This window comes from Myripristis murdjan, chromosome 5, assembly GCF_902150065.1.
Source record: "Myripristis murdjan chromosome 5, fMyrMur1.1, whole genome shotgun sequence".
Taxonomy (NCBI): Eukaryota; Metazoa; Chordata; class Actinopteri; order Holocentriformes; family Holocentridae; genus Myripristis; species Myripristis murdjan.
Genome location: NC_043984.1, coordinates 12,130,599 through 12,156,645, shown reverse-complemented (window position 1 = coordinate 12,156,645; position 26,047 = coordinate 12,130,599). Strand labels below are relative to the sequence as shown.

At 40.6% G+C, this 26,047-nt stretch overlaps 1 protein-coding gene across 3 annotated transcripts in view; it reads left to right on the top strand.

The window, feature by feature from the left end:
- The window catches only part of ppp1r16b (protein phosphatase 1, regulatory subunit 16B), a 79,799-nt gene that overhangs the window by 47,145 nt on the left and 6,607 nt on the right, over positions 1-26,047 (top strand). For all 3 annotated transcript variants that reach the window (XM_030051178.1, XM_030051176.1, XM_030051177.1), the window contains exons 3-6: positions 1,977-2,047; positions 13,900-14,045; positions 16,229-16,332; positions 23,178-23,302. In XM_030051178.1, coding sequence (XP_029907038.1) covers positions 1,977-2,047; positions 13,900-14,045; positions 16,229-16,332; positions 23,178-23,302 — 446 coding nt within the window. The remainder of the gene's footprint in view (positions 1-1,976; positions 2,048-13,899; positions 14,046-16,228; positions 16,333-23,177; positions 23,303-26,047) is intronic.

Below are 26,047 nucleotides of genomic sequence, written 5' to 3'. Positions count from 1 at the left end.
CTTGTTAGTAAGAAGTGGGCCAGCAGACCTGGGATGAAGGCAGCGGGGTAATAGGCAGAATGATGCTGATTATGAGTGCGCTTTTATTATTGTCTTTTTTGTTATTGCTAGAAATAGCACTGTGTTAACTTGTGAATATTTGAAAAAGCCAGGTGTGAAATGGGCACTTTGTTTTCAAATTGACCACCTGCAGCTATTGGCAAACGCTGCATCCAACTTTCAAACACTTAATGAGAACAGCGAGTGCAACAGCCCAACTACAAACTTCTACACCCGTGTTTTATCTATTTGCATTCTTGTTGATGTTGTGACCTCCCATATGCCATGAAACTCTGCCTCCTATTTGATTTGATGAGTTGTCTCAGTAAAAAAAGCAGTCTGTTTGATTAGTTCTTCACTTAACAAAGACTTTGCCCACAAAACACACCAGTCACAACATGTTTCTAAAGTTGACGGATTTGCAGACAGAGGGTTATGTTTGAAAGAGGTAGTGTGTATGTGTGTGTTTATATACCCTAATATGCTTATTCAATCATGTAAGTCTTTATATATGCACCCATTCCTATATTTGCACTTTTTTTGGAGTGCTTGTCCATGTATTTGCATGTGTGTGTATGTATTTGTAGAGGGGTCTCTATTTGGGCATATTTACTTGTGTTTGCTTGCATGTGGTGTATCTTGTGAACGTGTGCATGAGCGCTGGTTGTCTTAGTCTGCGGGGACAGATGTGACAATTATCATCCCAAATCTCTCTCATCTCTCTCTCCCAGCTTCCCGCTCGCTGTGCCATAACCTGATTTATCCCCTCCGTCTATCTGTCATTTGTTTTTGTTTTTATTTTTTTTTCTGTGAAATAAAGGCAGATGGCAGCACTGCCAAAAAAAAAAAAAAAAAAACAGGGGATAATGATGCGGAAAGGAACCCTGTGTGCCACCGCTGCTTCCTGATCAGGGCAGCAGGTTTAGCAGTGTTAGCAGTTGGGCAGACGAGGCCAGACAGCCGATATTCTGTGAATTAGGTTCCAGGCAGAGGGTTTATCTGTTTGAACCTCTAGGCAGACAAACAGTGTAATCCCAAAGCATCATTACATCATCTGCAGCCCCGATCAGCCATCCTCCATCACCAGGCGCCCCTAACCCCCACCCGCCCGCTCCCACACCACCACCTATTTCCAAGGTCAGTTAGATAACATCCTGGCACGGCTGATAATTTGATAGCGCGGGCAAATCACTGTGATGCAAAGTGATTAATGGATTGCAGACTGATTGGTGATTTTTGTCAGTCAGTTAAGCCAAAGTCAAATTTGCACCACAGTGCACCTGCAGTCTGTTTGCACCATAGAGAAGGAAGTTGCTAGGAAAGAACTGAAGATACACGTCCTTGTTTTGGATGAAGCAGGCATGGCAACCCCCGCCTCCCATGTGCCTCTTAAAGCACCAGGCTGGTCCTATTTTGACTTCTCATCAACAGTTGTGATTGATCATATCTGTCTGTCACAGTTATCAGTGTGCACAGACTATGCTTTGGTGTATATATATATTTTTTCAATATGCTTTGTGCTTTGGCCGGCATGTGCTCTCACTGAAATCACTGTAAATCCATTAGTGAATGCACACACCAAGCCAAGTATTCAGATGGAATTAACTCTGCGCAGCAATTTTCAGGTTTCACAGAGCAGTTTTTCACATTTTTGGAACACGACCGGGAGTGAATTGACTTCTAAGCTGCCAAAGGATATTCTGTACACAAAACCTGAATTTTTCAAAGTATAATTCCTCAGTGGTGCCGTAGCATTAATGCATGTGAAGTGTGCAGTAAGGTGAGACCTCTGCATCTGGCTTCATCTGCAAGAGGAATTTCAGTTACACAAACTAAAAGTGATTTTAATATTCAAATGTAAATATCGCCCAGGGTTATTGTTTGAAATGGAACGTCCACTTTCATTCATGTATTTTCTCCCTCTCGTCCTCCACCAGTGCGCTACCTGCTGAAGAACAATGTGAGTCCAGACCTCTGCAACGAAGACGGTCTCACTGCTCTGCATCAGGTGAGATTGTCACCCTCTCTGTCTTTCCCCGTCTCTGTCTGTCTGTCTGCCTGTCTCCACCCGTCCCTCTTCATTGAAATTAATAACAGCTACCTACTTCTTAAATAACCATAGAAATGATAATAAAATACAGCACTTATTGGACTTGCAAAAGATTTATGACAGTATTTTCCCATTGTTCCTTACCAGCCCTCCTTCTGGCTTCAGTAATGTCGGACTAGTCGGTACATAATTTACAAATACTGACAACTGTGCACAAAAAGGTGTTGGGCAAATATGTTTAAAGTGTAATATCTGACATTTCTTGATTTTATTCTGTCACGCTCCAACAGTCCAAACCATCTTGTTGTGCCTCTGTGGAGCCAAACAGAGTGTGTGTCAATTTCTATCAGACGAGCCTCGCTTCACCATCACCATCTCTGACTTTGTTAAAATCTAATTAAATCGTTGCATCGGAGGAGTCGGAAGAATTCGTTTACAGGGGAACGAAGTGAAAACTTGTTGTGAAATAGAGCATTTTGGATTTCTGACACTGGATTTTTTTTTTTTTTTTTTTTTGTGAACCAGTATTGAGAAAATTAGTCCATTTTGCGTGGGACATTAATATAGTAGATTAGGCTTATTTGCTCGCTAATTAGTATCATTAGTGGCATGATAATCAAGCTTTCACGCGCACCTCATCCACATGAAACCCCCCAAATGTCTTTTCCATTCAGTTGTCGCTGTAAATAATGTAACATTACCTGTCTGCTTTGCCCATAAATCATCCCTCCCTTGGATGAGGAAGTTACTCAGCTCATCAAACTTTCAGTTTTCTTACTTCATCCGCATGATCAGAGCCAGTAAAAACTAAAATAAAGCATTAAATCATTGTAGTTTAAGAGAAATCAGCGTGTAAACATGCAAGAATGATTGCAGTTTCATGACTTAAACTTTGGCTTTATGTTTTTTTCCTAATTTTCTCCTTATTTTTTCATGATGATCCTGTGGGTGGGTGTGCTGCACAGCTTCTCGTTGCCCTTCACTGAGCTGCTCCTCTTTTCAGAAGCAGGGCCTCTCTCCATGTCTAGCCACAGCACACCACAGTCTGTATGACTTGAGTCATTATTATCTGCAAACAGGGAGATGATTAAAACACTAAGGACATCAAGCAGACTGAGTTTGCTTAACCCATGACTCTTTTCATCATAAAATTAGAAAAAAAAAAAAAAAAAAAACTCTGTGCTTCTCTTATAAAACCAGGCTGATGGTGCCTCCAGAGTATGAGATTTCAGCAATCTTATAAGATTGTGCGTCATTTTATGCTGCATTCCTGTTGGTTGGTTGGTAGCTATAGGCCGTAGCAGTGGTCACACTGTGAGATGGTTTTCCTAAATTTTGCATCAGGCTGTCCCAGACTATCTTTGATCGCAAGACCGTGACAATTGCCATCTTTGAACCTCTCTCACAGTGTGACGTAGGACCGCCGTTTTGGAGGCCACGTTTCTTCCATGTTGGTCATCTTTCGTCTGGGACAGCCCAAAATCACACAGGGCATATCAGGCTTAAGACATGAAAGACAGCCCTTTGTCTTTGTCTTTGACATATTAAAAGGATTTAATATTCATCTCCTGTCTGTCGTTTTTCCTTTCTTCTTTTCTCTTGCAGCTTTTTTTCCTGCTCTCTGTTCTGCTCTTTCTCTCTCTCTCTCTCTCTCTCTCTCTCTCTCTCTCTCTCTCTCCCTCTCTCTCTATGTCTGTCTGTTTGCCTCCTCTCTCCTCACTGTGACTGCCTGTCTTGGTTCCCTTCGCTCTGCCTCAGCTAACACACCTCTGTCTCTCTCCCTCTTTACCGTCTCGGCTGCTCAGAGCCTAATATTCAAGCTCCTGCTGGGAAGCAGTGAAATGAGCAGAGAAAGAGAAAATTGAAGTCCATCAGTCACCACCAGCGTTGCCGGTGTTTTAAAGGCTCTGGGCTGCTGTCTGCCAAAAGATCAGATTGACCTTTCGGCTTTGAATGTGCTGTGAACAGACTGAAACCCCATAATCTGCTATTTGAAGGAGATGGCCCGCACAAATTCCTTCAGCATAACACCTTTTCAGCTTGGTTATGCTTTGGAATACACACCCCTACACAGGCAGTCAGTTAGCTGGTGCAGAGACACACACACACACACACACATAAATGTGTGTGTGTGTGTGTGAATTATATGCTTGTACACATCAACACACACATACACACATCAGCCAGGGACCCTTTGTATTTTAGTCTTTATTTTCTTTCTTGCCCAAAGCTAGATTAGGGATCGACAGGTAGTAGTCAGAAGAGGGATTGTCAGTTGTCACAAGTGGGTAAACACACACACAGACACATAAACACACGCAGATGCACACACACACACACACATCACTACAAGGGAGTAGGAGAAATAAATGAAGGAAAGTGGTGGTGATGTTTCTCTAAATGAGATGTCATATCTACCTGGGGTTGGCCTCACCTCACTGATATGAGACATTAATCAGTAGGTGGCCTGCAGTGACATACACGCACACACTCCCACACACACACACACACACACATACACACGCACACACACACTTCAATATTTACCATCTTAGCCCTTGAGGAGGAGTTAATGTTTCATGAAAGAGATTCATAATTCACTCCAGGCATGTATGTGCATGGGTGTGTGTGAGTATGTATGTGTGTGTGTGTTTGTTTGCTTGTGTAGCCGGCTGGTTAGATGACATATCAGGTTGGTGTGATGGATGCTGGGCACAGACAGAGGCCTTTGGTTCAATAGCAAGGCTGTGTGTGTGTGCGTCATCAAGAGACAATAGGCTAGCCTGGGGACGGCTCCAAACACACCTGCTTCACGCTGGCTTGTATTTGGGCAAGTGTCCTCTGTGCCCACAGCTGTCACATGCTCTAAGGGTTGTTTGTTGCATGGTGACCCTGCACATCAAGTCCTCCATGCAGACTAGTGGAGCCTCATTTAAAGACATTTACTTCAGTGATTCAGCCGTTCTAATATTCATGCAGAGTGAGATAGAGCGGCCTGGAGATGACCGAGGCAGGCTTTCAACTCGTCCTCGTTCTGTAATGCTGATGTGCTCCCAGAGACCCGGGTTGTTACGATTTGATCATGACGAGCTGATGTAATGAGACTGCTCTGGTGTGTGTGTGTGTGTGTGTGTGTCAGGATTTCTCAGTCATTACTTTCTTCATTACCGCAGCCTCTAAGGCTCCAGCCTCGGACTTGTCAGCCTTTCAGAACCATGACTTTATCCAGCCTTTGTAATAGCCTTGGAATTGCCAATTCAGCCTCTATTAGCACCTGTGACCATTTCTTATCAGTGGCCTTTCATTCGTTTTTCAGAGATGTGTTTTGACGGTGCTGGCCTTGTGCGGTCTGTAATTGTGGAGAGTGACAGGAGAGATGGGAAAAGAGAGGAAATGGCATGCCATATCCTGAGCATGAACTCTCACATCACGAGTGCGTGATGCACACGATATGTGTGTGATGCTCCTGCTGCATGCTGCACTTGTCGCCAGGCTTGAGTCAATATCCAACAACATCAAACATGGCGATATTTGTGACCATATCCAGCGTCAGAGTTATGGTATTGGAAGTTATGTGTCTAAAAGCAGGAAGAGCGTGCACGGATCATTTTGATTATATATCAGTGTGCATTTCATGTACGTAAACACATTTAATTTGGGAGATTTAGAAAAGAAAAGTTAAATAAATAGATTTTTTTGCGATGTTTGATTAATGATAGGGTGCTTGAATCCTACCTTTGCTCCTTAGGTAGAAATATTGCAATAAAGTCAAATATTGCTACATTTTGAGGAAACAGCAGCATGATGTTAAATTTTGGGTATCGCCCAAGCCTAACTGTCACAACCTTAATTTAGTTTATTTAGATTCTTACTTCGATTTACCAGCTGTAGACATTGCCCTCTTAACTCTGGTCCCCTCATTCACCTTCCTCAGGCAATTTCTGCTCGAGTCCCGTACATTTGTCACTATCGTCTTTACTCCAGACTCAGCTCTGCTCCCAGTAATCAAGCTGCCCAGCTCTATCGCTACAGGCCTGCAGTTCCTCAGCCCTGCTGCGTCCAGTCATGTTATACTAAGTCATGTTGCTGGAGTATACATCTTCCAGCTCTATTAAAATCTAAGCCCTTTCTACCTCCAGCTGTCTCAGCCGTACCCCCAGCTGCCCAGTCCGAGTCCCTGTCCTTGTCCTGCTCACTTAACCCCTCAGTGTGGCTGTTTCTGCTCCAGCTCTGTCAGCTGCAGCCCTCTCTGCACCCGGCACAAACACTGAGACAGAGCGGTTACTGGTTTTACTATAAACTGTGATTAAATATAGATATAGTCTCAAACTTTAAGTGTGACAATGTTTTGTTTGGACATGTTTTTTGCAGTAAGTGCTTTTACAGAACGTATCCACCTGTCACGTCTCCTTAAAGCTATGTTAAGCAGTATTATGTGCTTTCTTGCGCTAAAATGACCCCTTGCAATGTGAATTTTTTTTTTTCCGCCATACAGTTTACAGCCAGTCTGTTGTTATTGCCTCGTCTGAGCTTTCAAACTTTCTGTATCGGCCTGAAAATTGGCTCCTCAATCATAATTCAATCATTGTTTACTTTGTAGTTGAGAGTCTGCAGCTTCACCACATTTTCAAATTGATGCTCAGAGACAAAATAATCAAAGAAATCCCACAGGAACCTTTACTTTCTAATATCGATCTGCCAGGGACAGACTGTGTACAAACAGTTTGTGCTCTTAGTGCAGCTTTAAAGGAGAACCTAAGCTCTGGACTTTAAGCTCTGAAGCCTGACCTCTGCAGGTGAAAAGTAATTATTGCTGGTGTTTGGTGGCACGTGATGTCATCACCTGTTGAGAGAGACTAGCAGCCCTACTTTTCACCAGCAGAGGTCAGGTTTCACACAGATTTGGGTTTGGGGTTTAGTTACTCTTTAATGCTACTGTGTTGTTCTTATATACATAATGGACATTTAATTTGTTTACGAGGGAACTTGAAAAATTTCTTTTTGGTTGCTGTTTACTCTTGTCTGCCATACACACCAGGTGTGTACCAAGGTCATTTTTCATTTCTTTTCATTTTTATTTTTGCTTTGTTATGACTTTATTGTTTCCAATTTCAGTTTAGTTTTAATTAGTTTTTAAAATGGGTTTGCCAATTTAGTTTGTTGTTGTTGTTGTTGATTCAAAAAAGTCTGTAAAAATATTTGGTTATAAAAACTGAACAAAACATAAAACCATTAAAATAAAAATATATTCACTTTGGACAGATGAGCAACCAAATAAACTGACAGAGATGAAAACTAGAAATTTTCTCTTTGACTTTGTAAAGACACAACAAGACCCATTTTCATTTGTATTTCAGTTAATTAGTTAATTTTGTTAGCATACCTCTCATGGCCATGGCACTAATCATCCATAAAACATTGTCCTAGTAATATGGATTTCATTCATATGGCACTAGAGGGTTGTGTTATTATTTCAAAGCATACAATTCATGATGAATTAAGTTGGGACATTCAATGCAAAACAAGTTGAAATGATTCAATATATATTAGTATTTAGCATTCAGCACATTTTATTTGATAACACTGAATACCGTGATGAATTTGGTTGAAATAATGATTCTTAATTATGATGCTGTCCCATGTCCTTCCTAGCCTGTTCCTACCAATTTCCTTGTCATTTTGCTCTGCAGCTCCAGCTGCGGCCCGCTCAGCCCACCAACAGATCCCAGCAAGACTGTTGCTGTTGTTTTCCAGACACACAGGCATAATCTGGGCCTTTGTCAGGGCCACACTCCTATTCTTGGTTGAATAGTTTTCATGGGCAGCGCATGAAAGGCGCATTATTTACTTGCTCGCCTCATTGTCCTCTTGCCAGGACGAGAGGGCCTGAGGCCAGATGGAAGGGATCTTCTGGGGAAGGCTCGGGCTTTAATCTAGCAGCTAGTTAGCATGTGGGTGAAAGCATGTCTAGTTTCTCAGAGGAAAACTACGAGATTAGCAGTTAGCTAGCATGTGGGCTGAGGCATGTGGGTTAATTCAGAGGGAGGCTAGGAGATTAGCCGAGTGGTTAACTTGCACGTAGGTTGCAGCCTGTGGGTTTTTCTCAAGACATCTGTCATGCCAGTGCTGCAGGCTAGAGCTTTAGATGTAAGCTAATCCATGCCTGCGTTGGATGCCTTTGACAAGCTTGTACGTCTCTAAATCGAAAGAGTCTTCATGACAGTTTTATGAAGCCGCTCTTTCTTTGTGTTTTGAATCATATCTCCACCTGCGCCAGTTACTTGCTTTCTGAATTACCACATCCATACAAGGAGAGGCACACCACCCCAGTTTCTGTTTCTCACTTTTTCCCAGATGTGGTGATTATGTTTGATTTAGTGTCGCGTGTTTAGTTGGAATTTTCAGTTGGAATTTGCTGAGTTTAAGCCTCTAAATATCGCGTCCCGTCCCGCTCATGGCACCTTTTGACACTGACGGCACGGGAAGTATTTTCGAGAAATGTAGCCTGCCAACCCCAACAGCATCCCACTTCTGCTTCTGACAGCTTCACACAGAAATTATCAAGCACTTTGCTCTTTCTTTCTCTTCCTTATCTCTCTCTCTCTCTCTCTCTTCCTCTGTCTCCCCACTTCCTTATCTGAGCATCCATGGCAGAGAAAACCCCCTGAGAGCACACAGCGGCACGTCCTCTGTGTAAATCTGGCTTCACCCTATAGCCTCTCCTCTCCTCTCCTCTCCTTGCCTAAAATAACACCAGGCTGGACTCCGAGGATGTCTTGCTCGGCCAGTTGTTCCTCTAATCGATGTGTGTGCTTTCAAGTGCATCAACTCCACCACCAATCTATCTTCCTGTTATCTATTTGTGGCATCTGTGCAGTAATTTCATTTCCTCCGTTGTGTTGTATATTAATTTCAGTTTCCCCACTGTCGCCAGGTCTCGCTCACGGATTCTGAGAGTTTTCTTATCTGAGCAACATTGACTGGAGAGGCGAGATAATGCCAGAGCATGCACTCCAACTCATCAATATGGTCGTTTTTTTTTTCCTGTCCTTTTTTTTAAGTACTGAAATGTATTGAGATGGAGACTGGATTTGAGGCCCAGGGTGGTACAGTTTCAACCTGAGGTGGTGGTTTTGTCTCCTCTTATAAATAAACAGCTCCACCTCTCAGTTCTGATTAGTTGTATCATGTTCAAAGCTGACAAAATGTAAAATACACAGTAAACACACACACACACACACACACACACACACACACACACACACACACACACCTGTAACCAAATGAGTGTTCTTTTGAGTATTAATGCAAACCCAAAATCACCATACCAGTGCTGGAAAGAGGAACAGAGGAAAGCCAGAAGAATGAGAAAAAAGACTAACTGAATATTTTTTCTCTTATTTTTGATACAATAGTGTGTTAGAGCCTAGCAACGCCTTTCAGCTGTTTTAAAATCACTTTAAAGCATGGCCCCCCTGTGGCTCATTGCTTAAATATAAATGATGCTAATTGAATGCTGAGGAGCGTCTCTAGCTCTTCTTTGCATTTTGCAAAGTGACTTTCGTTTGCCTTCTAATCTGCTTCTTTCTTCCCCATCTCCTTCCTGGCATTTCCATCCCTCCTTCTTGGTTTATATTCATGTCTGTGCCTCTCGTTGTTTCTCAGTCTCTCTTGCCTCTCTATCTTCCTTTCACACACTACAAACCTCTAGAGGATGCACTTCAGCTCATTCCCTATGTAAAGCTGTGATGAACTCGCAGCATAGTCTTCTGTCCTAAGCCCATTGTTTCCATCCTCTAAGTTCATGTGGTGAGCATCAGTGATGTAGCTGCGAAGAAAGAAAGTAGGGGAGTGTGTTAAAAAAAAAAAAAAAAAAACAATCAAAGAAAATCTTTAAAGGAAGTTAATCATTCCGTACAGTATTTCGAAGTCAGGTTCTCACTCCTGGTCCCCAGATTTTTTGTAGCTGTGTAATAAAGGCTGATTTAGACCAGGGACAATGAACCAGGACCAGCAAATTCATGAACTTTTCAGGCAAAGTGCATTAATTAAGATGTTGCAGTTTGAGAGCAATGAATGACCATGAAACATCTTCATCTTCTCTCATATTTGGTGTTAAAAATCTTTTTTTTTTTTTTTTTTTTTTTTTTTTCGCATTGGAAACAAGTGGGTTTCCACTTGTTTCCAATGCTGTTCCAATTCTTTACTCCTTATTCTTTAAGTGGTAATATTTAAGTGGTAAACATGCATTCATTAAATCACACTCTATCAATAATATAAAAAGGCAAAAACAAGCCAATAGTAAAAATCAGTGAATAAGTAAAATACCTCTACATATGAAACAAACAATTAACCCTACAATAAAAACAAAAACAAAATTGTCAAACACACAACATCAAAATGACTAAATGCCCATGACTAAAAAAACAGTACATACTATTTTATCATAAAAAAAAAAAAAAACACAAAACATTTACCTATTTAACTGTTTTATCATACCTGCTAATCAACTTCTTTCCAGACTTTTCCTGGATTCAAGTGTAATCTTCTTGATCCTAGTGGGCTGATCTGCCTTATTCTGCCTTGTTTCAACACATTTATACTTGTTCCCGGAAACAAAAACAAGTGAAACAGCATTGGAAACAAGTGGGATTATCTCATCCCACTGGCAGATTTGGGAACAACCTTCATCCCGCCTCTCACCAACACCAGCTGCTCAAAGATGAGCCACAATCCTCTGAGTGAGTGACTGCCCTTGTAACATATTTCATTATCAAGCCCAAAAAAAAGCAAATGACAAATCCAGATTATTTTGTGACACAGTTGTGTTGTTATACAGTATTACCTCTTCACTGGACAGTTCTGTGGGATCTCCGGTCTGAGTAGCATATTGCACTCTAGTGTGAAAAAGTTATCTCGACACGCTATATAGAAGTCATAAATGACTTGGCTTTAATAATAATAATAATAATAATGCAGTACTTTATGAACTGCTAGCTGTCGCATGAAGTTGAATCCATTCCCTCTGGTTGGAGGCGCCCTGCTGCCTCTGGCCTTGAAGCACATATTCCAGCCAGGCATTGTCATATTATTCTAAGAAAAGCCGTCTGCAAGTATAAACAACAAAATCAACAAATACCTTTGCGCTTGTATTCATTTTTCATTGTCTTGCATGAGTCTTGTAATGTTTGGATAAGATGTATAGTGAAAATTTATATCAGTTGGAAAAGGTGGGCATTGTGTTTTTATACAGTGTTTATACAGTGTGTGTGTGTGTGTGTCTTCATAGGTTTTATTTTCGCATCACATTCGCATTATGTCCATCCAATTTCTCTTCATTCCATCTCTCTGCACGTTGTTCATATCGCTTTCAGTCATCTTTATGTGAGCGTTTAGCATGCAGCTTGTGTCTCCTCTGAACAGTTGCATCCTCTTGATATTTTATAGTCTATTATTTTGTTGTGGTTGTCCTCGTTATGTCCTTTTTTTTTGGTGTCAGTCTCGCCGCTGTTTTTTTTTTTTTTTTTTTTTTTTTTTTTTGACTCTCCACTCGGTACTTTTTAAAATCTTTAATTAAGGGTGTCTAATCCAAAGTGCTATGTATCCAGTTTGTAAACAAAGTTATCTTGTGCTCATTTTCAATCACAATTATTAGCTCAAAATGTGTTTTTCTTAAGCAAAGCACGTTCAGGAGATAGTTGAGAATGAGTTTCACTTTTAGCAGCGAGTCATTTCAGTAAAATGACAAATGTCTCATTTTCACTTCAAATCACATCAATAAAAAAGAGCTCCATTTGGTAGTTCATTTACTATATTCTCTGGTTTGAGAAAAACAGAAAAACAACAAAATATAAGAGGGTCTTTTTTCACCAGCCAGTCCATGTTTGAACATTTAGAAGTCCAACATGTTTCATGTCGTTTTCTCCGACCTAAATGTAGATCACCAAAATTTCCTGGTAACTTGTGCAAAGAAATGTTTTTGAAAGATTATTTTTATGCCATCCCTGCTTTAATCTACAGTGGAGATTGCCAGGTGAGATGGGAGACAGGATTACATGTGACAGATGTCATGACTCAAACTCGCAGTATCACCAGGATTGGTACAGGCCTTAAGCTGCTGAGACGCCCCTCCCATGTCTAGTAAATTTGGAAACCAGGCTTTTCCCCCAAACCCTTTCTGAACACATATATATATATATATATATATATATATATATATATATATATATATATATATATATATGTATGTATATATATATATATATATATATATATATATATGTATGTATATATATATATATATATATATATATATATATATATGTATGTATATATATATATATATATATATATATATATATATATATATATATATATATATATATATATATATATATATGTATGTATATATATATATATGTATATATATATATATATGTATATATATATATATATATATATATATATATATGTATATATATATATATGTATATATATATATATATGTATATATATATGTATATATGTATATATATATATATATATGTATATATATATGTATATATGTATATATATATATATATATATATATATATATGTATATATATATATATATATATACAGTACAGCTCAGTAACTCCAAATGAGACTTCCCACTCTTCCATTTCTGTCATGTCTGCTCCTCACAGACTCGCTGCCTTTTGTTTTTCTCTGTCGTCATTGTCTTTGTTCAGCCGCACGGTTCTGCCACGCTCACACCAATTAGCTCTGATGGAGAAAACTGCTGGTGCTGACAGCATCTAGGTTGGAGATTGGTTTTCATGGAAAATGTCTCCTTCCTCCCCACCCTATAATCACACCCAGTTTTTACCAGAAACATTTCCCTCTCTCTCTCTCTCTCTCTCTCTCTCTCTCTTTGTATCTCTCTCTGTCATGGGTGTGAATTGTGGAAGTCTTTCCAGTATTGTCTTGCTGCCGGAATACAGCCCACACAATGGGGTTAGATGTCAGGAATGCTTCCAACGTGTCCTGATGCGTCTTCGACCTTGGTCTGTGCTGTTTGTCAATCAAAAGGACCAGCTTTGATACTCTATGATCATGTGAACTGCTTTTGTGCCCTTTGTGACAAGCGAGTCTCTTTTCGTCCTTTGTCTTTGTCATTATATAAAGTAGCATACAGCACACACTCCATGCACCATAGCTGAGTGATCACAGTATAAATCAGACGGTGCTCCAGACTGAAAAATACTATAAAATTGCGCTCCCTTTCAACCAGTGTTCTGCGTTTCACCAAACAAGGCTTAAATCTGTGAACGTTTTTTTTTTTTTTTAATCGTTGCTGTGTGAGTTTTTGCACTCCTCGATGACTGAGCTGAAGCAGACAGTGCGTCCAAATGTTTTACAGATGTACAGGCGCCCTGCAAAGTGTAAACTGTCTGTATGCTGTCTCTTTTTATTTCCTCTCCTTCGTCTTTCTCTTTTCCATCATTCCTTTCCTCACTCCTTCTATTCCCCCATTTTCACTCCCTTTCTTCTCTCTGCTTTTTTCCTTGGTTTCTCTTTCTCTCTCTGCTCTGAATGTTCGCCATCTTTCTCCCTCCCCCTGCCTCCATTTCCCGCTCCTGCCATCTATTTCCCGTCTCTTTCGTCTTCCATCTTTTCTTTCCTCGGTTTCCTGTTCCTCTCCCTCTCAAACATCCTTTTCCATCTCCATTTCTCCTGTCTCTTTTTCAGTGTTTTTATAATGTTACATCGGGTATCATAGTATGACAACTGAAGCTCTCCTCTTCTCTCCTCCTCTCTCCATTCAGTGTTGCATTGACAACTATGAGGAGATGGTAAAGATCCTGCTGGGCCGAGGGGCCAGTGTGAATGCTCAGGACAACGAGCTGTGGACGCCGCTGCACGCCGCTGCCACCTGTGGCCACGCCGGCCTGGTCAAGATACTCATCGCACAGTAAGACACTTAAAAACACACCGGGGACAGATATTTAACAAGAAAAGCAGCCTGACGTAGTAGGAAGTGATTTCAAAATGCAGCCAGCAGGCAAGATAAAAAACAAAATAACCCTTTTTTTTTTTTTAACTCAACAATCAAGGAATGGAAGATTGTTAATGGAAAGAGAGGTGGATAAGGCATCATTCGGTTCTGTATAGCCTGCTGCAGTGGGAGCAAAACATTTCATATCATGATATGAAATAAAACGAAACTTATTGCTAATATGCAATGCAGATGTAGTGTATGATTCCTAATTCAATGCAGTTGCCTCTGAAAAAGAACAAAATGCCCCTGAAAATTAGCTCAAAGGGGGGAAAATACCTCTGGAAAGAAAAGCTTGACATAAAGCCGTGTAGAATATATTTAGAATCACTTGTACCCACTCATTGTCGATATGTAGGATTTAATTACAACAGCAGGATCAGTGCGCACATACACACGCGCACACACACACGCACACGCGCACACACGCACACACACAATGAGAGATTTACACTCTCACATTGTCACTATCTGTGGAATCCAAGGTTAAACAAGATCTGTATTCAGTGGCTGAATACACACACACACGCCCAGTTATACAGACGCGCTGCTGCCATCTGTTGACATGTGGGTCTTGTCAAGCCAGTCATCATAGTACTGTGACGCACACTTAATGAAATTAAAACCATTGCATAACACAGGCCAACTTAATCTGAGGAGGAAGAATGAATAGCATTCAGTTATCAATTAGCAAGTAAACTCAGATTGCTGTTATGTAGCATGTAGTTCAGTGTGATACTGTGCAGACTGTATGTAAATGTATTTTTGTGACCTTTAATGAGGAAAAAAAAAAGAAGAAAAAATACCACAGCACAAAGCACGTCAGTCAGCAGTGTGGAAGTAACCTCATTTTGCCACACTGGTTAACAGCAAACTTACTCGATGTGAGATTAAAGATTTGAAGTCATTCAGGCGAGACTTCATCACCAGGAGAATCATGAAAATCTCTGAGAAAAAATACTGACGAAGGTCTGAGGGGACTGAAATGTCAAACAGTGATGCTCTGCAGGATCCTCTGCAGTTTGATTTCGCATCACCCTCTCCTACGCGGCTGCCTCCACATTGTTTGGATGTCAGAGTGAAATGAATGCAGTTGAGAGATAAGAGCATTTCCCTTGTTAATAGGGCTGGGCGATATGGACAAAATGAAGTATGATGGTGTCTTTGACCAAATACCTCAACATCGGTATTGTGACAGTGTTGTAGGAATGACTGTTGGAGCTTTCATAAGATATGTACACACAGTATATTTTTGTTAAATAATCATCAGTAATGTGGATATGATGACCAAGCAGGCGGAGACAGCTGGAAGCGTCGAATAAGTTCAGAAAATTACGTTCCTTTACTGTAATGCAGACTTTAAAACCAGGGAAAAAAAAAACATCACTTATGCCATATCACAGTATTAAAATATCTGAAATCCCAGATGATATCATGATATTGATATTGATATATTACCCCACTGTACTTGTCAACTAAAATTATAAATTTTGATTTAAAATAAAATTTGGTTTGATTAAAAAAATCAGGAAACTAAAGACGTCACCCTACCACCAATCCTTTTGTTACATATGAACAGCTGTCCTCCTTTATTAATCAAACTTAATTTATATATTACATTTGTTCAGCATGTGAAGTTCAATGTGCTTCACAGGGGAAATAAGTGCAAAAGAATATATAAAAAAAATGAAAACAATATAAAAGTATAAAGTCCAATGATAAAAAAAGCCCTAAAAAATAACAATTATCAATAAGCAGAAAAAGAACAAGAACTAGAACCAGAAAAATAATACAAACACTGATAAGTACACCTTCACACAGATGGAAACAATACAGCAACGTGTACATTGATCATAAAGCCCCGCTAGAGAAAGGGTTATTGTGTAAGCCAGACTAAAAAGCTGTGTCTTTTGTTTGCACTTAAAAACTTCAATTGATGTTTTTCCCCTCGGATCCTCTGGGAGAATCTTCCAAAACTTTAAAGCTGTAGTCCTCATCTCATTATACATGAGCATGAACATTTATTAGTGACTGATATTTCATGTGTCTGTTTTATGTCTGATTTGTATTCTGATCCCTCATCTGCCCGCCTCCTACAGTGGTGCAGATCTGCTGGCAGTCAACTCCGATGGGAACATGCCCTATGACCTTTGTGAGGACGACCCAACACTGGACATCATTGAGACGGCCATGGCTAACAGAGGTAGAATATTAATGCTCAGAAAAATGACACAGCAGGGTTTTCTCCGGGTTTAGAAGGCAGAAATTGGAAAGCGGTGACATGGCACATTGGTATTCTTGCTCTTTCTTATTCTGTGGAAAAAAATGTGTGTTTCAATTTTCCCTCTGAAATATCAGTTTATTGTAGAGCTGGAATGGAATGTCATTCAAAACAATGAAAAGTTAGATGACTAAAATACCAAGGCGAAGCTTTTTCAGAGGTACGACAGATAAAAGTGAATGCAGTCTGCGCCGTCCTGAAGAGGCGAATTTACATTTCAAATGTTGATCATGGTTAGACAGTTTAGGCTTTGGTGCTCACAGTTAAAATATTTATGCACTGACAAGTATTTTGCACATTTTTGCCCATTCATTGGCCTCAAGGTTATCTCAGTGAGAGGGCAACTATTTTGATCAGCAGTTTCACCCCGTCCGAGCGTCCCACCTTGAGAATCACAGGCTCTAATAAGTTGTGGGTCTTTGTGCAAAAACCTTGAACAGTGGAGTCCGTGGGGTAAAGCGTTACAGAGTCCTTGAACAAGTTGAGCAGCTCATGTGTTAGACTGATGAGAGACAAAATGTAAAGACAGCTGTAACAAAGGAGCCAATGCTTCTCTTCGACATATTTGCACAGTTTCAAGGAGAGTTCACGGTGTCTCTTTTCTTGAATATAATATCAGGAGAGACACTGTGATTATAAAAGGAGACACTGCACATTTTTGCTTTAAATGGTGGCATGTCAGTGTAAAAACAAAGTGAACCTGCACTCTTTTTCACATGTAGGACAATGATTTATTGGAAAACAGCATCACATTGTTTTCTAATAAATAATTGCCCCACAGGTGGAAGAGTGTGCAAGTTCACTTCACTTCTGCTATACTGAAGTTCAACCCAACACCTACCCCGATGTGCATGGACCAGCTCAAAAAAAATTCACACCAATGTAAGACACACTGTCAGCCAATTAAAATTTTAAGATTTTGCATCGCTTTGATATTTTTGACAGATCCAACAGACAACGACTGTTCGCTGCTTGACAACATGGAACTGATACAGGAAGAATATAAATGCATGCGTTTGTAAAACAATCTCCATGGCCCTGCTACATGCCCAACATGACTGTATACAATTGCCGTGGCAACAGCACAGGCTGCTGCAAAGCAGGAATGTCGTAATCTTGCGTACAAGCCTTGAGTGAGTGGAAACTGTTGTTTTTCTGTGGCGCTAATATTCTTCAGGAAAAAAATGTATGACTCCATGTAGTACAGAATTTGACAGTGTCCCTAAATATGAAAAGCAGATGACAGTACATGTGCCAGATGTCATGATCCTACTACCGGATGGCACCTGAGTTCCATGTCTCCTTTCATCATCAGCGCCTCTGATGTCACTTAACTCACTTATACCACCGCTGTCCCACTGACAGCAGATTTTAAATCATCACTGTTCATGTGCAGCATGTTTTTGGGAAGCCAAGGTGAGAATGACGCCGACACAAGACAGATAGCCCCATATTCATTTTTTATAGGCACATATCTCAAATACAGTGATGACTGAGCTTTCAGCCTCAGGCCGTCATCAGAGCCAAGTGAACAGTGTGCAAAACACAAGATAAGATGAAACAGTAAGTACATGAACCCACTTAACCAACGACATCAGCATCTTGCAATACATCAGTGTTGGTTTACAAATGGACCCAATGTAAGTGGAAATGAATACAGAATACAAACCAAACACAGTACTGTCTTTCGAGTCATGGGCATTGGTTAGCAAGTTACCTCACTTCAAAACAAGGTCTGCAACATTACACTGAAAAGAATTTCATCATTCATAGACCTTGGTTTGGGTGTTTGTAGAGTAAATATCCAATAGGCTTCAGGCTTTTTGAACGAGCTCTCCATGTTATTTCCCCTCTGTGGAAATTTGACCTTTTCTGTGCCACAACAGTAAAATGTTGCACAGAGTGTCTTTTTTGTATTAAGGTTATATTTCCTCCTTTGGCACCTGCCTTGAAGACTGTCGGGTGTGCAAATATTCTGACCACTAGATTGGGTGCATATCTTAAAGCCACTTTAGATAAATGGAATCACCTATTGGGCAGATCTCTTTTGACATCTAAAACCTTTTCTCACATGGTACATCGACAAGTTACTTTGCCCTTGCAGTGGGAAAAGAGTTTGCTTGTAGCTTCTGCAGTCTTAAAAGTATGCGAGCTCACAGGAACAAATTGCTGTGGAGGACGGCGAGGTCGAGCACTTTGTGTCCCGGACAGTTTTCTGATTGACACCTCAGAAAGCTCTTTGGTATTCATAGTTTTCTCCCTCTCCATGGGATTGGCAGATTGGAATACTGTATATTCATGCTGCGTCACTGTAAACAGCTGCGGTGTGTGTGTGTGTGTGTGTGTGTGTGTGTGTGTGTGTGTGTGTGTGTGTGTGTGTGTGTGATGGTGAGCGAGGAGTTAGACACACATCACAATGCATACTGAGATTAAAACAGGGACGCACACACAAATGCACAGCGGTATGAAGGGAGGGCAACCAGGCAGGACAGCGCCTGAGTGCTCAGTCAAATTTGCCTGGATAAGTAAAGGTTATAAAATCCCCTGTTATGCAAAGATAAAGCTAAAGCTTTCCATGGTTTAAATAATGTAAATAGGGCGAGAGAGACAGAGAGCGTGCTTGAAGAGAGAAAAAAGAGAGAAGACATGTGTAAAGTGAGGTTCTCAGTTTACAATAGGATTTCTTTAGGTCCACAAGTTAGACAGCAGTACAGTAGGTGAGGAGAATGATTAATAAGCTGATCAAAGAGAGCATAGTGCCGCTAATTGCTCCCCTAATGTACCCAGCACCATATTGCTGGATAGGGCTATTCTCTCCAGAGACTCTGCAGGGATGGACGCGCAGACAGCTTCTCTCTGACACAAACACACACGCAGCACTTGATATGCAGCATCGACTGATCTGACACCTCCTTGATCCGCTCCTGTACAGACCAGCTCATCTGCACTGAGCCTCGCTGATAAGGGGGAAATCTGTGTACCTGGCATGGGCAGTTGGAACAGAACAGGCAACACAAAGCAGCCAGGTCAAACCCGAGCGCGCTGTACAGCTGTCGGTCGCTTCAGCTAATGCCATTTTGCATCGCCAGGCAAATTCAGCCCAACACTGATGGAGGGATAAAGAATGCTTGCTGCAAAATGGATACAGATGGGAGGGCTTATTTATGTACAGGTTGTAGATGGGAGTAATTCTGGTCTAGAGACACCAAGTTGGCTCAGTGGCCTATCCCAGGACCAGTTTCAGTAAGCATTGCTCATGTTTATGATACAGTTAGGTCCATACGTATTTGGACAGTGACACAATATTCATAATTTTGCCCTTGTGCACCACCACAGTGGATTTGAAATGGAGTAATCAAGACGTGATTGAAGTACAGACTTCCAGCTTTAATTTAAGGGTTGAACTAAAATATGACATTAACCGAATTGCAGCTAGTTTTATACATTGTCACCCCATTTTCAGAGGCTCAAAAGTATTTGGACACTTGACTAAAAAGCAGTTTCATGGCCAGGTGAGGCCTTTTGCCTCATTATTCCATGACAAATTAAGAAAATAAAAGGTTCATTCCAAGTGTTTGCTTTTTCATTTGGTAGCCGTTTATCATAACTCTCAACATGTGATCCAAAGAGGTGTCTATGCAGGTGAAGGAGGCCATCATTAGGCTCAAAAAACAAAAAAATCTATCTGACAGATAGCAGCAGGAGTAGCCAAATCAGTGGTTTGATATATCCTGAAAAAGAAGGGATGCACTGATGAGCTCAGCAACACCAAAAGGCCTGAAAGACTACAGAAGACATCTAAAGTTGATGACTGAGGAATTCTTTCCCTGGTGAAGAAAAACCCTTTCACATTCAAGTCAAAAGCACTCTGGAGGAGGTAGGCATATCGTTGTGCAAATCTACAGTCAAGAGACGTTTGTGAGGAAATAAATACAGAGGGTGTACAGCAAGGTGCAAACCACTGGTTTCACTCAAGAACAGGAAGCCAGATTAGACTTTGCAAAAAAACATCTAAAAAAGCCTGACGGATTCTGGAAAAGGTTCTTTGGACAGATAAAACAAAGATTAACTTGTACCAGGATGATGGGAAGAGAAAAGTGTGGAGAATGCAAGGAGCAGCTCAGGAGCCAAAGCAGAGCACATCATCTGTCCAGCATGGTGGAGGCAGTGTTATGGCATGAGCATGTATGACTGCCAATGGAGCTGGGCCACTGGTGTTTATTGATGATGTGACTGCTTATGGAAGTATCAGGATGCATTCTGATGTTTATAAGGCTATGATATCTGCTCAGATTCAGCCAAATGCCACAAAACTGTTAGGACAGCGCTTTACATTGCAGATGGACAATGACCCAAAACTGGGAAAGCAACCCAAGACTTACTGAAAGCAAAGAAGTGGAATATTCTGCAGTGGTCAAGTCAGACCGCAGACCTCAACCCAGTTGAGCGGCTTTTCACCTGCTGAAGACCAAACTGAAGGCAGAAAGACCCACAAACAAGCCGCAGCTGAAGGCAGCTGCAGTAAAGGCTTGGCAGATCATCTCAAGGAAGAATTTGGTGATGTTGTCCATGGGCTCCAGACTTCAGACAGTCATAGACTGCAAAGGATTTATCTCAAAATATTGAATATAATCCTTATATTATAGTTATGTATGTTATGTATAGTTTCTCCAATGACAATGTATAAAACTGGCTCTAATTCTTGATGACTCCATTTCAAATCTACTGTGGTGGTGCACAAGGGCACAATTATAAATATTGTGTCATTGTCCAGATACTTATGGACCTAACTGTATGTGGACAATTCTGTTGTGATTGCAGTTACAGTAATTGAATTTCATTACTCATTGCACTTACATTTTCCTGCCTGAGGAGGCAGCGTTCAAGCTGGAGGCGGCGTCACAGCTAAATGAATATGAAAGAATCAAGCTAATCTGTGGCACTGAAAGCAGAAAAAAAAGCATTTCTTTGGAGGCAGACTTAAATGACAGAAAAACACTTAAGAAAGCGGTAGCTGGAGGGATGCATTCCATGTAATGAATTGAGAAAGGGGATTGTCACGTTCCCAATCCCTCTGCCTGTAAGCACCCTCTGGCTGTGATTGTGATCTTTAGGAAAAAGTGAGGAAGAAAAACCAATTTATCTCCTCAACATCCTTCACCCCCTCCTTCACCATTCCCAGCATCACATGGCAGCGTGGGCTGAGACACCATGGTTTTGTGAAGTTGTGTCAAATGAGCATAATATTTAAAAAAACAAAAAAAAAAACAAATGAAGTGCTATGTGTGCTTGAATAGTAAGAGAAATAGATTTTGCCACAGCAAAAGGACTACATGCAGGAGACAATTAGAAACAGGCAGCAAGCGTGGTGAAACGTAGAGGTTAGGGTTAAAGTTATGAAAATGTGCAATTCCTGCTGCGATCACATCATCCTTTTGTCATGGAGTAATGTATCCTTAACATTTTTTGTATGTATAGCATCTTTGCCTAATCTGTTTTTCCAAAGTTGGTGCATCGTGTTGAATTCAAATGATCAAACTTCTCTTTGTGACAAACCCATCAATGTGGAACTATGATTTAGTTTTTAATCGTGGAACCACTTCAAAAATCTGTGTATTTCATTACACAGTCAAATTAATTTTACCTCTTAATTAATGTGTAACACATCCACATTAATATTTATCAGACATAAGCATTCACCTGAGACATGAGAATTGTTACCGGCAATACTACAAGAATGAAAGAGTAACAGTATCGGCTAAGACGCTGTTTTCATTCATTTTAATCTCCCTTTTCTCTAAGTCAGCTTGAATACATTATAGTCAAGCTATAGGAGGATAAAGTCTTCACTGAAGCGTAGCGGTCGCAGTATCCAGCCCAGCCTGGCAGGACAAATATGAAAAGGGAGTAGTTTATCTCATAATGGGGCCGTTTTGCAATTGTAACTGCCACGAAAAGTTTATTACTTGTTAAAGTCGTTATTTGAAAATGGATGTCGTATATTTTTTCCCAGGTCACAGCTATATAGTTGGGTCACCACCATTATACAAAGCCATCAATTTAACTCCATTCAAACTTAATTTCAGTCTCAGGGTCCAAATAAAAGACAGAGCATTACATACAATAAATTACATGCAAAAGCACATTAAAAGAGGTTAAAAAAAAGAAGAATTCAAATCAACAAACCAGCGACTATAAAAATTAGAGAGCTTCACTGGTAGCTGGGAACGTAGAAGATTGCTACAGCAGATGAAGGAAAAGCTATACACTGCATATAGTTTGTTTTAATTTTTTTTTTTTTTTTTTTTAATGAATTTAGCTGCTCTTTTCCTGGGGGTTTGTCCCTCTTGTGTCCCATAATTGATCGCTGTGAGCACAATCAGGCTACTGCTGCTGTTGTGAAAACATTGCATCCTGCAACTTGCTAATAGTTTTTCAGTTCCAAGCTTAAATTGTCCTCTGTCTGCTGAATATGCTTAAATGTTTTATTCAAAACCCTGAGTGTCATCTCAAAAAATGTGCAGCTGTCAGGCAGGAAAACTAGATTTACTTAGTTGCTTTGAGATAAAGAGGGTAAAGGGCTTCTGTGTGCCAGCATTGTTGTCCCTCTGTCATATCTGCATTCCTGCTCTGTCACTCGGTGCCTCAGATCAGGGTGTAGACTGCCTCTGTCAGCATGCTGCCATTGCATGAGGGATGTCAGGGAAGACAGTCACAGCCGCTGTGATCGACATCTGCGGTGATCTGCCTGCGTTTTTGATTGGCAGGCATCACCCAGGAGATGATCAATGAGACCCGGGCGTCGACAGAGAGGAAGATGCTGGGAGACATCCAGGAGCTGCTCAGACAGGGAGAGGAGGTCAACCAGCAGGACTCCCAGGGAGCCACACTGGTAAGACACTGGGATGTCAGTGTGTGTGTTGAATCATCCTTCATCCTTTCTATCCTCGTTCCCAAAATGTCCTAAACGGCTGAGATCTGGGGACTGCAGAGGCTTTCAGGGTAAACAAAAATCAGTGTTAGGATCCTTAAGCCATCTTGAGACTATGTATTTTTTATTACATAAAACATTTATCCTGCTGGAAGTGGAAATGGCATTCAAACAAAGCTCCACTGGTACTAAGGGGTTTGTTCTTCACACACCAGAGGCCAAATGACATCAGCAACTCATCAGAGTAGTACAGTCAAGTGACAAAATATCTAAGTAAGAGGGAAAGTATAGCATAAGACTGTCATTGCAGTTCTTGGTTAGATCCCATGACGCTGGAGAATTCCAGCCAGAAGTCTGGACTGGTAACAGGATGATCTGTGATTACCACTGTATGACAAACACAGATTTTATGACGCACATTTCAGTTGCTGAGGAATTCACAGTGGTTTCTGTGGTTGTAGAAAAAGATGGAATGATTTATGAAAAATGAAAAGGAAAATGCTGATCTCCTTGTTAACAAGTTCTTTTATTTAAGTGTTTGTGTTAAAATTATGATGATTTGTTAAAAAATGCAGGATGAGGAGAGCTTCCTATTGCAAAGATGCAGCAAAAACAGCAAACCTTTTGAATAAATTGAAGTAGCTGTTCCTTTGGCAGGAAAAAAAAATCTTCTTGTTACCGCAGAATCCCATCGTCACGCAGAGGCAGCCTGGTAGCGGTTTGCCTCACACATCTTCAGCGGACCTGAGGCAAAAGCAGGCCCAGCCAGCAGCCCTCCAGAATTGATCAATCCTAATGTTCCTCACACTTTTCAAAAATCCGGTTCTAGCACCTCAGATAAACATTGACTTAAACATCTGACACTCAAAGAGCAGGGAGCCATGGAAACTACTGAAGGCCATGAAGCCTCACTTCAAAGCTTTCCGCTCTGCTTTGCAAATACCTGGATGTTATGCTGCAGATACATTTGGTGTGGGTTGTAAACATTGTAAGCTCGACAACAAAAGCAGTTTTGTCAGCGTTGCTTTAAGAGGTCTGCAGTGATGTATTTTTTTCTTCTTCTTTTATTTATGGCGGTGTGCTTTCCTCCCTGCTTCCTAGCAGACAGATACAGCATGTTTGTATACAGGATACAGGTTGTGTCTGTTTATAATTACCTTTTACCTGTCACTAGTAGAGAATTGCTTTTTTCCTGATCATTTGTTTTTGGTTGACGTTTCCACCCCCACTGGGCTTGTGCACGTCTGCTGCTGTAGTAAGCAGTTTATTTATTTCAGTGATTGGTTACAAAATGATACTCTATATAAGAAGCAAGCAATAAACTATGGGCCAGAATGAACATGCACACAGTGTTTCAAGTGCACATGTGTCTGTACTCCTCAATGGTGCACAATGGATATGATTTTACAGTTTCCTGCAACCTGATTCCCCACAGAGATCAGTAATGTTTGATCTCATTTGAAGTCAGCATGCATTTCCCTCTGCCATCACCCGTAACTAAAATAGAACTTGTCATCTTCATATATGCAGAGATTGACCTTACAAATTACTCAAGCATATTTCCCTCCAGTGAGTGATTTTGCGGCTATAATGTCAGGCCAGTTATTTTCAGGCCAAGATAAATTTGTCCTCACTGGCCAGAATTTGAATAGGGTCTAATGGAAATGGCACCGACATAGCACCCAAATTAACCCCGCCTGGCCAGCGTCAGAAAAAGCTTCAACTTCGATTCCTGCAACTTCTTCCTCTGCCGCTGCCTTCATAGTGAACGCCTGTTTGTGCAGGTTTACCTTGATTTGCAGCCAAGGGGAAAAATAAGCAAAGCAGGTCAACAATAGATGGCAAAGGATGTCCTATACCAGTTTGGCTTCTGTTAGCTTTTGGTTGTTTGCAGCTTGCTGGCCGATCCATTGTTTGCTAGTAGTCCAGTTCTGGAAAGCACATCAGCTGGTGTGCAAAATCTACTTTTAGACATATGAAATATGAATATCTGTCTCTTATGATTAAGAGAGCAGCTTTACATCATGATAGTATAGGTATGGTTGTCAGAGTGATAGTGTTCTTGTCTCTTATTATAACTGTAACTGAGCTGCTGAACAGTTCTCTCCAATCTGCTGATATTTTATTGATATTGTATATTATATTGGCATGGTATAACTGTTGTCTTTTCCTGGTTTTAAACAGGTTTTTACATAGTAGAACACATTAAACTTTTGTCAGTTCTTACTTTTCATGCTTTTAATTGAAGGTAATGCTCTTTTTTAATATATTCAAACATTAACCAGATTTGTGGTTGATTTAGAGAGTATTTCTGTTGCTGGGGTCATGCACCTTTTTGTGACAGGACACACCCACTACCACACTCCCTCTTGTCCTATCACCAAGCTTTTCACAAAGTTTTACCATAATATATGACTCTGTTTGGAAATTATGTGCCGTATTGTGACAGACCACGCCCACTGCCACGCCCTATCTTGGCTAACTGTCATGAAAAGTTAATCAGGTCTTTCCTGCCCTATGACTAAGCTTACCCAAAATTTTACTGTGTTACATGAATCTGTTCAGAAGTCCTATGCATTTTTGTGATCAGTGATACCCACTGTCATGCCACCTTTTGACCAATCAGCATGAAAGGTTAATCAGCTCTCTCTTGGCCCAACCTTTCCTCAAAGTTTTGTTCAAATCCACCGATAACTTTATGAAATA